Source organism: Pimephales promelas, chromosome 2, assembly GCF_988280905.1.
Source record: "Pimephales promelas chromosome 2, fPimPro1.hap1.1, whole genome shotgun sequence".
NCBI lineage: Eukaryota > Metazoa > Chordata > Actinopteri > Cypriniformes > Leuciscidae > Pimephales > Pimephales promelas.
Genome location: NC_142770.1, coordinates 117,501 through 130,361, shown reverse-complemented (window position 1 = coordinate 130,361; position 12,861 = coordinate 117,501). Strand labels below are relative to the sequence as shown.

Below are 12,861 nucleotides of genomic sequence, written 5' to 3'. Positions count from 1 at the left end.
CAAGCGTTTAATACCTTTAATCTGTATTCACTCTACATTCATCAGCATAAAGACATTTACAGAGGTCACGTGACACAAAAGATGACTTCACCAAGGGAGACGCTGTCATTGGCTGGTACTCGAGGGCGGGGGTGGGATCAGACCGGCTGCTACCAATCGTTTCTCGCTGGACAGGAAGTTGAACGTGGCACAAGCGTTCGGCTGCAAGAGAAGAGTTAAGCGGTTACCCTGCGCTCACGTGATGTTTAGAGACGTGTGGAGAGCGTGAGGCGTTACCGTGTCCTGCACCTCCACAGCGATGCCCTTCTTCCTCAGGAAGTCCAGCACGCTCGGGTCCAGGCGTTCAGTGCGAGCTCCCGTCCCCAAAACCAGGATCTCTGCAACATTTATCACTTACTATTAGCCAAAACAGCATTTCCTTACCTGAAATACACCGAGTCTCGCACATTACATGAGGGGAAAATATATATTTCGTGGCCACCTTGAACTAATTCATCCCAACGTTTCGATATAACTAAAACAAGGGAGTAAATAATGTGGACATGATGTAGGAAAACGAGGGAACACATAATTATGTCGTATGTACACACAATTGACTTGAAAAAAGTGGGAACGAATTATTAAATCGAACGCGCGATTGACTTAAAACGAGGGAATTAATTATTATAGAGTAAGCATGATTTACATTTAAAAACAAGGGAACAAATTAATATATTGTTTGCACAATTTAGGTTTAAAAATGAGGCAATGTTGCCATGTTTAGTAAAACAAGGGAACGAATTAGTAAAACATGCTGTTGTTGTAAGTCGTGGGAACGAAGAGTTTATACATATTTATTTCTGAATATCATGTGCAGTGCTCCTTAGAAATGAAATAAAATATTTTTTTAAATTATTTAATTTCAACTAGTTGCCATGGTAACCGTTCTAATTTGTATTTAATTTAACTTGATGTACTAAAATAACTAAAACTGAAATTAATTAAAAAAACAACATTTTTTTTAAAAACAAAAACTATAATAGCATCTCATTCATGTCAATATTTAACCCTGCTGCATGCTGACTAGCCTTTACAGTCTCATCAGCATACAGTATCAGAACGCCGCTAACCCGTGTTGCCGCTAGATTACCGGCTTCTGCTGGTAAAAACTGCTGGTTAACATGTAGCCAGTCATTATTTCGTACTGGTTTCGCTGTCTGACAGAACATTGTGTAAATGAGAGCAGCTTTTTATATGAGAATACAGTGTGTGAGCTCAGATTAGGAGGAAACAGATGTGAAGTGACGTCATCTGGCGGCTAGGGGGCGCTGGAGTGCAGGAGTGCGTGTTTGCTCACCGATGGGCGGCTCCAGCAGATGAAACAGAGACAAGCTCTCGGCTGTGATGTCGGTGTGATGGCCCACCTGCAATAGTAAACACACAGCAGTGAGCGCGGAGCTAGCGTGAGGCATGAGTTCAGCGTTTGACGTTAGCTCACGTTCCACTGCAGGATGGCGGGCGGCACCAGGGCACACGGGCCCAGCACGTGGTTGCCGCTGATGTTGAAGCCTCGGGGGCTGTAGCTGTAGATGATGGCGGCCCCGTCGGGCTCCTTCTGCATCACGGTCACCGAAGTCCTCTGGTACAGCTCGTCATCCGCGGGGCCGAGCCTGTGGCTGCGCACCGGGGCCGCTCTACAGGAGCACATCACAGGAGCGTTAAAGGGGACTGCGCTTTACATGGTGTTGGTACGTGTGTCGGCAGTGTGTGTGAACAACCACCCTATAATGACAAAAATCCACCCATTCCTTTTTTTTATCCCCATAAATCAGAACAAGCCGTTTACAGATTCTAGCAGTGTGACATCACATATGCACATATGCCCACGACTGCAGAAGGACTACTAGCATAGATTAGCATAGACCTCACCCACGGACTCCGCCCACGGACGCTGCCCTATTAGCATTGACCCAGCTCACAGACTCCACCCCCCTCACCCACAGACTCTGCCCTATTAGCAAATTAGGAAAAATGCCTTTTAGTTCTAAATTATGACTATTTTTGATCTAAGAAATATACTAACATTATAAGGGCAACCCAGGAAACATTATAAAATAATAAATTAACCCCATGTCAGGGGACCTTTAATACACAGATCTGATATACACATGCGATTTATTTCCCTGCTGTTTATGTTCACACACACATGACCGACTGTGAACTTTGAGTGTTTTTTACTGATAAGGCTTTAAAACACATGCAGATGATAAACTTTCATAATGAATAACTCCAAATCTGAACACTGTCCCATAATGCAGTGCACTTGACCTTCTATTAAGTCGTATCTAGCTATCTCTCAGAAGTAAAATTATTTCTACATAAAAAAATACAATTATTTAAAATCTTCGATGAAAAAATGAAAGTGTTGTCAGTCTTAAATGAGTCAGGAGAGAAATGTCAAGTCACGGCTGATATGTTACTTATGCAGATTGATTCATTTAACAATGCTAATCAAACCTAATATGAAAAGGTCATGTGACAATGTAGCACATACTGCTCTAATATTGTTTCACGTACTAATTATACAGTAACTACTACACACTATCATCAAGCACACTAGAGCGATTCGCCGCATCTACTGCAACAGGTTTACCGGGTCAGAGCTGGAAGAACCCTGGAACCCAGCCGGAGTCCGTGAACGCATCGCGGGGACAGCAACCTCGCGCAGCTCGCAGCGGCCATGACGCGCGGAACTCACTCACGCACGCTCTCGTGTGCACACGGACACTTTTGACTGGCACACACAACATCCTTCGCAGGATGATATCTCCTCTGCATATCTTTATGTTTAAAATATTACAGCTTCATAGCTCTTCATAGCTTCCAGTGTTCAGCTATTATTTTATTTAAGCTCCAGCATGCCAATAATAATATTTAATCTCTGTGATTAACGTGAATCAGCTGTACAGGCTCTGAGCACGATTATTTTTCCTGCAGGGCGCGTGACAGCCAGTGCGCGCGCCCGCTGACGTGTTTACGGGACACAGGCTGCGGTTCATCGAGTCGCGACTAGTTCACATGATCTGAAGATATTATGATTGCGCTTCTTCTGTTCTCCGAGTGCGCCATTAACGCGTGACGGACGCGTCAGTGTTGGATGATGTATCGCTCGTTGTTCGCCTTCAGCTCTGCGGAGAGGAACGCGCTGCGCTTCCCCGCGGGCGAGTCTTTCCTCATCCTCGAGCGCAGTAGCGCGCACTGGTGGCTCGCGACGCGCTGCCGCTCCGGGGAGACGGGCTACATCCCCGCCTCTTACATAGAGAAAATACCGGTGAGACGTCGATCGTATACACACTCGATCCAGTGTATAAAGCGTCCTCATTATTCATCATAACCTGACCAGAATCATTCAGTTGATTACTATGACATCATTTTAATTAAACATCTACACAGTCCATAGAATATGCATTAACTGAATATGTTCTTTATTTTATTTTTTTACATGAATGACATATTTTAAAAGTTCAAATATTTTTCTGCATATTCTGCAGAAATCAGAGCTCGTTTACACCGGCGGGTCGTTTTACTGCGTCTCACCCTATATATATACACACACACACACACACACACACACACACACACACACACACACACACACACTGTGACGCACATAGAGAACAGCAGTTAGAGTACAGTAATATAATAAACAACATCTGCAGAACTCAATGACTCTTGTGCTGGCGCTTGCAACGCCATGGTCATGGGTTCGATTCCCAGGAAAAGCAAGAGCTGATAAGAAACTGATGTGTGTGTGTGGTGATGAACCCCCCCTCCCCCCTCAGGCTCCAGAGCAGGACGAGGTGCTGCAATCCATTGATCGAGCGATTGAAGCCATTCATAATGTGGCCATGACCAACGCTGGCAAATACAACCTGGAGCAGAGAGACGTCCTGCAGTGAGTGCAACACACACACTCTATTTATATTGTTATTTTTGTATTTCATTATTGTCACACAGTAAGTAGTTGTGGGAAAGAGGAGGAGGGCAAACGTTCAACATACTTTTTATAATAAAATAAGCAAACACAAAAGTAAAGTAAAGGCAGCAGCCCCTCATGGATGACTGACACACACACACACACACACACACACACACACACACACACACACAGCATAACGTCCACAAGCCCAGGCCTGGTCCGCTCTCATCCTTCACTGCCGCCGCTCCTCCGCTTCGCCCTGCTCGTCACAATTATATAATTAGTAGTTGTACTTTATTGTTCAGCCTTGGCTGGAAATTGGTCTTTGGTCTCGCTATACAATCACAAAACAGTTAACAATATACAAACATAAGAATTAAATTATTCACATTTACTTCTACTTTTACTATAAGATTGATAAGATATACAAAAGATTGCTTATAGTTTTATATTTATTTTTTATGTTATATAATTTTATTATATTTTTATATTAAATGTACATATTTTATGGTATTATAGTTTATTATATTTTTATATTATTTTATATGTTTTTTACATTTTTATAATTTGTTATATTATATTTTTGTATTGTGATATTATATTTGTATTATATTATGTTACATTTATATTTGTATATTATATAGTGTTTTAATTTTTAATGTACAAAATGGTTCATTGTTTTACGTTAGTTAGTGTATTAACTAACATGAACTAACAATTAGCAATATATTTGTTACAGTATTATTATTTGTTACAGTATTAGTATTATTACAGTTAATCGTTGTTAATGTTAGCTCAGTGAGTGTTCATGTTAGTGCACAGTGCATTAACTAATGTACTAATACAACATTTGATTTTAATAATGAGTCCAGGTGGAGTGTTTAATAATTTTATATTATATAACTTATTTTTTTTATTAGTTTTACATTTTATATTGTTAAACATTGTTATGTTATTTTCCATTTATTGTTATATTTTAATATTTTATTATATGTTTGTCTTTTATATAAATGTTCTGTTGCATATACAGTATATTTGAATGTATTCCACAGGAAGTTGATCCACCACAGGAAGGAGACGCTGTCCCGCAGAAGCCCGACTCAAAGCGAACACAAGCCGAAACTCCCATCATCCTCCAGTGAGGTCTCCCTGAGCCGCACACCGCAGCCACCCAACGGCCTGAGTCGAGCCCAGAGCTGCAGGGCCAGCGAGCCGATGTCAGAGCGCACCGCTGGTGTTCCTGCACTGTATCAGGTACAGCCGAGCGGAAACTTTCTCCTCAATGTCTGAGTGTGTGATCCTGCAGTTCCTCCACTGACCACTAGAGGCGCTGCAGAAGAGACTCACTCCCATAGAGCCGCATGTTAAACTGTACAGCAGAAACACATGTTCACAGTCGGGTGCTAGAAGTGGTTTTGGTCTATATGGGTGTGTGTGTGTGTGTGTGCTGATACTATGTTTCTGTCGCAGGTTCCTCCTCAGCCTCGTAGAGCGGTGCCCGTTACTCCACCTCCTCCGGAGAAACACCGGGAGTTACGACACATCGGTGGGTGTCGGAGAACAACACGTTTTTTACGTTATGCTGCACACACCTGACTGACTGAACCTCTTTCTCTCTCTCTCTCTCTCTCTCGCTCTCTCTATACAGACCCGGAAGTGCCAACGAGCATTTCCTCAACAAGCCCCGCCCCCAGCTCTGTACCTCATGCTGGACCGTCTCTATCCATCAGCTCCGCCTCCTTAGACTCTGGCTCCTCCCACTCGGGCGTCTCCTCAGATGTCAGTCTTCCCAGCATCAGCAGCACTCCGCCCCCTGTCCCAAAACGAGGCAAGGCTCCGCCCCCTCCTCTGCCTGACCGATCCCCACAGGAAGAGCCTTCAAAAATCACCCCATCACCTCAACTGATCAGCACACAGGCTCCACCCCCTTCCGAAAAGCGGCCGGCGCCTCAGCCAATCATTCCCCAGCCTGCTGCCGAACACCAATCAGACGTGGAGTGGCCACAGGCCCCGCCCTCTGTGTCTCTCAGCCCCCTCTGTAGCCCCACCCGGTCCTCAGCCGTTCCCACGACGATCGGAGCAGAGCTGATTGAACTGGTGCGCAAAAACACCAACCTTAGTTACGAGCTGTCGCGGGTTGCCGTGGGCGTGGTCGTGGGACACCTGCAGAGCGCCCTGCCGACGGCGGCTTCTCACCTGGAGCAGGTGCTGCTCTCATTGGTGGAGAGTAAGGTTAGTAGCTCAATAGCTCAGCCCTGGACTCATCTATAACGACAACTATACTGATAATTCTAACGATAACTATAACGATAACTCCGATAACTATAACACACCCATAACTATGACAGTAACTGCAGTTATAAACATAACTGTTTGCGATACTATATTACCATCTGATACTATGCAATACTATATTACCATGTTATTAACATTATAGTTAACGCTATCATACTAGTTATCGTTACTGCTATAGGTATAAATATCGTTATAGTTATTGTTATACGTATAGTTATCACTATAAGTATAGTTATCGTACAGCTATTGTAATAGTTAAGTAAAGTAAGTAAGCAGGTGCTGCTGTCATTGGTGGAGAGTTAGGCCAGTAGCTCCTCCCCCTCACCTGTGCTCCGCCAGTAACGCGCTGGTGTGTCCTCAGGATCAGCGGTCGGCGCTCCCGCTAGGACAGGTGTGTCACGACGAGCAGCGGCTGCAGGTGATCTTCGGGGATCTGGCGCGTCACCGTGACGACTCTCAGCAGCGCAGCTGGGCGCTGTACGAAGATCACGCGCTCATCGCGTGTTACCTGGAGGAGTTACTGCAGATACTGGTGACGCGCATTCATCTTTAATATCAAAAACCTCGGTTTGCAGAATGGATATTTTATATTCATATCATAATTCTGCGTTTCTTTCAGACTGACGCAGATCCTGAGGTGTGTAAGAAGATGTGTCGTGTGAACGAGTTCGAGGCAGTTCTGTCGCTGGTGTCGTACTATCAGATGGTGAGTCCCCTGCTGATGCATCATGGGAGATAATGGGCTTTATGCCCAGCTGCACTACTTCCTGAACTTCAGCCAGCTCCTTGTTTCCTGTCTGCCATTATTGGCCAAATTGATTAATTCAGGTGTACCCGACCTCAGTAGTCATGGCAACAATAATCAGACACACCTGAATTAATCAATTTGCCCAATAATGGCAGACAGGAAACAAGGAGCTGGCTGAAGTTCAGGAAGTAGAGCAGCTGTGGATAAAGCCAATTAAGGCCCATTCACACGATACGTATAACTGTAGCTATAGCAATAACTGTAACGATATCTATGATAACGATAACCACCTAGAACTGTAACAATAACTATGCCTATAACTATATAATAATAACTATAATGCTGATAACTATAATGTTATAGGTTTAGTTATTGTTAAATCGTTATAGATATAGTTATTGTAATAGGTATGAATATCGTTATTAAGTGTAGTTGTTGTTATAGTTCTCGTTACAGTAGTATAGTTATTGTAATGGGTATAGTTATTTTTTTTAAGTATAGTTATCAGTATAGTTATTATAATAGGTATAGTTACCATTGCAGTTATAGTTATAGGGATAGTTACTGTTACAGTTATCATTAGTCTAATGGTTATAGGGATAGTATAGTTACAGTTATAGTAATAGATATAGTTGGTTTCTGTTAAAATTATCACAGTTTTTGTTATAGGTATAGTTATCACTGCCGTTATTGTTTTAGTTATCGTTACAGTTATCATTATCATTACAGTTATCGTTATAGGTATAGTTATTGTTACATTTATTGTTAGTTATTGGTATAAGTATAGTTATTGTTATAGTTGTCGTTACAGTTCTGGTTATTGGTATAGTTAGCGCTGTAGTTCTGGTTATTGGTATAGTCAGTGCTGTAGTTCTGGTTATTGGTATAGTTAGCGCTGTAGTTCTGGTTATTGGTATAGTTAGCGCTGTAGTTCTGGTTATTGGTATAGTTAGCGCTGTAGTTCTGGTTATTGGTATAGTTAGTGCTGTAGTTCTGGTTATTGGTATAGTTAGTGCTGTAGTTCTGGTTATTGGTATAGTCAGTGCTGTAGTTCTGGTTATTGGTATAGTTAGTGCTGTAGTTCTGGTTATTGGTATAGTTAGCGCTGTAGTTCTGGTTATTGGTATAGTTAGCGCTGTAGTTCTGGTTATTGGTATAGTTAGCGCTGTAGTTCTGGTTATTGGTATAGTCAGCGCTGTAGTTCTGGTTATTGGTATAGTCAGTGCTGTAGTTCTGGTTATTGGTATAGTTAGCGCTGTAGTTCTGGTTATTGGTATAGTCAGTGCTGTAGTTCTGGTTATTGGTATAGTTAGCGCTGTAGTTCTGGTTATTGGTATAGTTAGCGCTGTAGTTCTGGTTATTGGTATAGTTAGCGCTGTAGTTCTGGTTATTGGTATAGTTAGTGCTGTAGTTCTGGTTATTGGTATAGTTAGTGCTGTAGTTCTGGTTATTGGTATAGTCAGTGCTGTAGTTCTGGTTATTGGTATAGTTAGTGCTGTAGTTCTGGTTATTGGTATAGTTAGCGCTGTAGTTCTGGTTATTGGTATAGTTAGCGCTGTAGTTCTGGTTATTGGTATAGTTAGCGCTGTAGTTCTGGTTATTGGTATAGTCAGCGCTGTAGTTCTGGTTATTGGTATAGTCAGTGCTGTAGTTCTGGTTATTGGTATAGTTAGCGCTGTAGTTCTGGTTATTGGTATAGTCAGTGCTGTAGTTCTGGTTATTGGTATAGTTAGCGCTGTAGTTCTGGTTATTGGTATAGTTAGCGCTGTAGTTCTGGTTATTGGTATAGTTAGCGCTGTAGTTCTGGTTATTGTTGTAGTTAGTGCTGTAGTTCTGGTTATTGGTATAGTCAGTGCTGTAGTTCTGGTTATTGGTATAGTTAGCGCTGTAGTTCTGGTTATTGGTATAGGCAGTGCTGTAGTTCTGATTGGTATAGTTAGCGCTGTAGTTCTGGTTATTGGTATAGTTAGCGCTGTAGTTCTGGTTATTGGTATAGGCAGTGCTGTAGTTCTGGTTATTGGTATAGTTAGCGCTGTAGTTCTGGTTATTGGTATAGTTAGTGCTGTAGTTCTGGTTATTGGTATAGTTAGCGCTGTAGTTCTGGTTATTGGTATAGTTAGCGCTGTAGTTCTGGTTATTGGTATAGTCAGTGCTGTAGTTCTGGTTATTGGTATAGTTAGCGCTGTAGTTCTGGTTATTGGTATAGTTAGTGCTGTAGTTCTGGTTATTGGTATAGTTAGCGCTGTAGTTCTGGTTATTGGTATAGTTAGCGCTGTAGTTCTGGTTATTGGTATAGTCAGTGCTGTAGTTCTGGTTATTGGTATAGTTAGTGCTGTAGTTCTGGTTATTGGTATAGTTAGCGCTGTAGTTCTGGTTATTGGTATAGGCAGTGCTGTAATTAAGGTTATTGGTATAGTTAGTGCTGTAGTTCTGGTTATTGGTATAGTTAGTGCTGTAGTTCTGGTTATTGGTATAGTTAGCGCTGTAGTTCTGGTTATTGGTATAGTTAGCGCTGTAGTTCTGGTTATTGGTATAGGCAGTGCTGTAATTAAGGTTATTGGTATAGTTAGTGCTGTAGTTCTGGTTATTGGTATAGTTAGTGCTGTAGTTCTGGTTATTGGTATAGTTAGCGCTGTAGTTCTGGTTATTGGTATAGGCAGTGCTGTAATTAAGGTTATTGGTATAGTCAGTGCTGTAGTTCTGGTTATTGGTATAGGCAGTGCTGTAATTAAGGTTATTGGTATAGTTAGTGCTGTAGTTCTGGTTATTGGTATAGTTAGTGCTGTAGTTCTGGTTATTGGTATAGTTAGCGCTGTAGTTCTGGTTATTGGTATAGTCAGTGCTGTAGTTCTGGTTATTGGTATAGTTAGCGCTGTAGTTCTGGTTATTGGTATAGTCAGTGCTGTAGTTCTGGTTATTGGTATAGGCAGTGCTGTAATTAAGGTTATTGGTATAGTTAGTGCTGTAGTTCTGGTTATTGGTATAGTTAGCGCTGTAGTTCTGGTTATTGTTGTAGTTAGTGCTGTAGTTGTCGTGGTTGTCGTGGTTCTCGTGTCGCTGACGCGTGTGTCGTTCAGGAGAACCGCGTGTCGCTGCGGCTGCTGCTGCTGAAGGTGTTTGGAGCCATGTGTGGGTTAGACCCCGCGCTGATCTCCACACTCCTCAACTCTGTGCTGACCATGGAGCTGGCGAGAGACCTGCAGACACACACTCACGGTCAGTCTCACACACACACACACACATACAGTAATACAGTCTCTGCTGGTCAGCTGATGTGTGTGTGGTGTGTGTGTGTGCAGAGCATGAGAAGATGTGCTACGGTGCACTGCTGATGGCCATGGTGTTCTCCACGGGCGAGCAGATCCCGCTGCACCACTACGGTAAGAGACGCTGACGGTGTGTGTGTGTGTGTGTGTGTGTGTGTGTGTGACGGAGTCTGTCTCTCTGTTTTAGAGCATCTGAACGCCACGTTCCTGCAGTTCCTGCTGGATGTGATCGAGGACGGTTTGCCTTCTGACGCCACAGAGCAGCTGCCGGACCTCTTCATCAACCTGCTCCTGGCCTTCAACCTCCACCTGAGCGGTACACAACACTACACAACACTACACAACACTACACAACACTACACAACACAACACACATCATCAACCTGCTCCTGGCCTTCAACCTCCACCTGAGTGGTACACAACACTACACAACACTACACAACACTACACAACACACATCATCAACCTGCTCCTGGCCTTCAACCTCCACCTGAGCGGTACACAACACTACACAACACTACACAACACTACACAACACACATCATCAACCTGCTCCTGGCCTTCAACCTCCACCTGAGCGGTACACAACACTACACAACACTACACAACACTACACACATCATCAACCTGCTCCTGGCCTTCAACCTCCACCTGAGCGGTACACAACACTACACTACACAACACAACACAACACAACACTACACTACACAACACTACACTACACTACACAACACAACACTACACAACACTACACAACACAACACTACACGACACTACACAACACGACACTACACGACACTACACAACACTACACAACACTACACAACACTACACAACACTACACAACACAACACAACACTACACAACACTACACAACACTACACGACACAACACAACACTACACAACACTACACAACACTACACAACACTACACAACACAACACTACACGACACTACACAACACAACACTACACGACACAACACAACACTACACAACACTACACAACACTACACAACACTACACAACACAACACAACACAACACTACACGACACAACACAACACTACACAACACTACACAACACAACACAACACTACACAACACAACACTACACAACACTACACAACACTACACGACACTACACAACACTACACTACACAACACTACACGACACTACACGACACTACACAACACAACACTACACAACACTACACAACACTACACAACACTACACAACACTACACGACACAACACTACACGACACTACACGACACAACACTACACAACACTACACAACACTACACAACACTACACAACACAACACAACACTACACAACACAACACAACACTACACAACACTACACGACACGACACAACACTACACAACACAACACTACACAACACTACACAACACAACACTACACGACACTACACGACACAACACTACACAACACTACACAACACAACACTACACAACACTACACAACACTACACAACACAACACTACACAACACAACACTACACGACACTACACGACACAACACTACACAACACTACACAACACTACACAACACAACACACATCTTCATCAACCTGCTCCTGAGCGGTACACAACACTACACAACACTACAAAACACTACACAACACTACACAACACAACACTACACAACACTACAAAACACTACACAACACTACACAACACAACACACATCTTCATCAACCTGCTCCTGAGCGGTACACAACACTACAAAACACTACACAACACTACACAACACTACACAACACAACACAACACTACACAACACAACACTACACAACACTACACGACACAACACAACACTACACAACACTACACAACACTACACAACACAACACTACACGACACTACACAACACTACACAACACAACACTACACAACACTACACGACACTACACAACACAACACTACACGACACTACACAACACTACACAACACTACACAACACTACACAACACAACACTACACAACACAACACTACACGACACTACACGACACAACACTACACAACACTACACAACACAACACTACACAACACTACACAACACTACACAACACTACACAACACAACACTACACAACACAACACTACACGACACTACACGACACAACACTACACAACACTACACAACACTACACAACACAACACACATCTTCATCAACCTGCTCCTGAGCGGTACACAACACTACACAACACTACAAAACACTACACAACACTACACAACACAACACTACACAACACTACAAAACACTACACAACACTACACAACACAACACACATCTTCATCAACCTGCTCCTGAGCGGTACACAACACTACAAAACACTACACAACACTACACAACACTACACAACACAACACAACACTACACAACACAACACTACACAACACTACACGACACAACACAACACTACACAACACTACACAACACTACACAACACAACACTACACGACACTACACAACACTACACAACACAACACTACACAACACAACACTACACGACACAACACAACACTACACAACACTACACAACACTACACAACACTACACAACACAAC

General features: G+C 42.9%; 2 protein-coding genes across 2 annotated transcripts in view; one reads left to right on the top strand and one right to left on the bottom strand.

Moving 5' to 3' along the window:
• Positions 1-2: 2 nt before the first annotated feature.
• Positions 3-2,791, bottom strand: ndufaf3 (NADH:ubiquinone oxidoreductase complex assembly factor). Its single transcript, XM_039682543.2, has 5 exons — positions 2,633-2,791; positions 1,478-1,673; positions 1,337-1,403; positions 277-377; positions 3-201 (listed from the first exon to the last, which is right to left on the bottom strand). Exons 1-5 carry the CDS (start codon positions 2,719-2,721, stop codon positions 106-108), a joined length of 549 nt encoding a protein of 182 aa, XP_039538477.1. The 5' UTR covers positions 2,722-2,791; the 3' UTR covers positions 3-105.
• Positions 2,792-2,846: 55 nt separating this feature from the next.
• Positions 2,847-12,861, top strand: part of nckipsd (NCK interacting protein with SH3 domain) — a 13,382-nt gene continuing 3,367 nt past the window's right edge. Inside the window, exons 1-10 of the mRNA XM_039682519.2 lie at positions 2,847-3,310; positions 3,822-3,934; positions 5,011-5,212; positions 5,429-5,504; positions 5,607-6,190; positions 6,615-6,785; positions 6,873-6,959; positions 10,079-10,217; positions 10,301-10,381; positions 10,455-10,583. Coding sequence (XP_039538453.2) covers positions 3,137-3,310; positions 3,822-3,934; positions 5,011-5,212; positions 5,429-5,504; positions 5,607-6,190; positions 6,615-6,785; positions 6,873-6,959; positions 10,079-10,217; positions 10,301-10,381; positions 10,455-10,583 — 1,756 coding nt within the window. The 5' untranslated portion in view covers positions 2,847-3,136. The remainder of the gene's footprint in view (positions 3,311-3,821; positions 3,935-5,010; positions 5,213-5,428; positions 5,505-5,606; positions 6,191-6,614; positions 6,786-6,872; positions 6,960-10,078; positions 10,218-10,300; positions 10,382-10,454; positions 10,584-12,861) is intronic.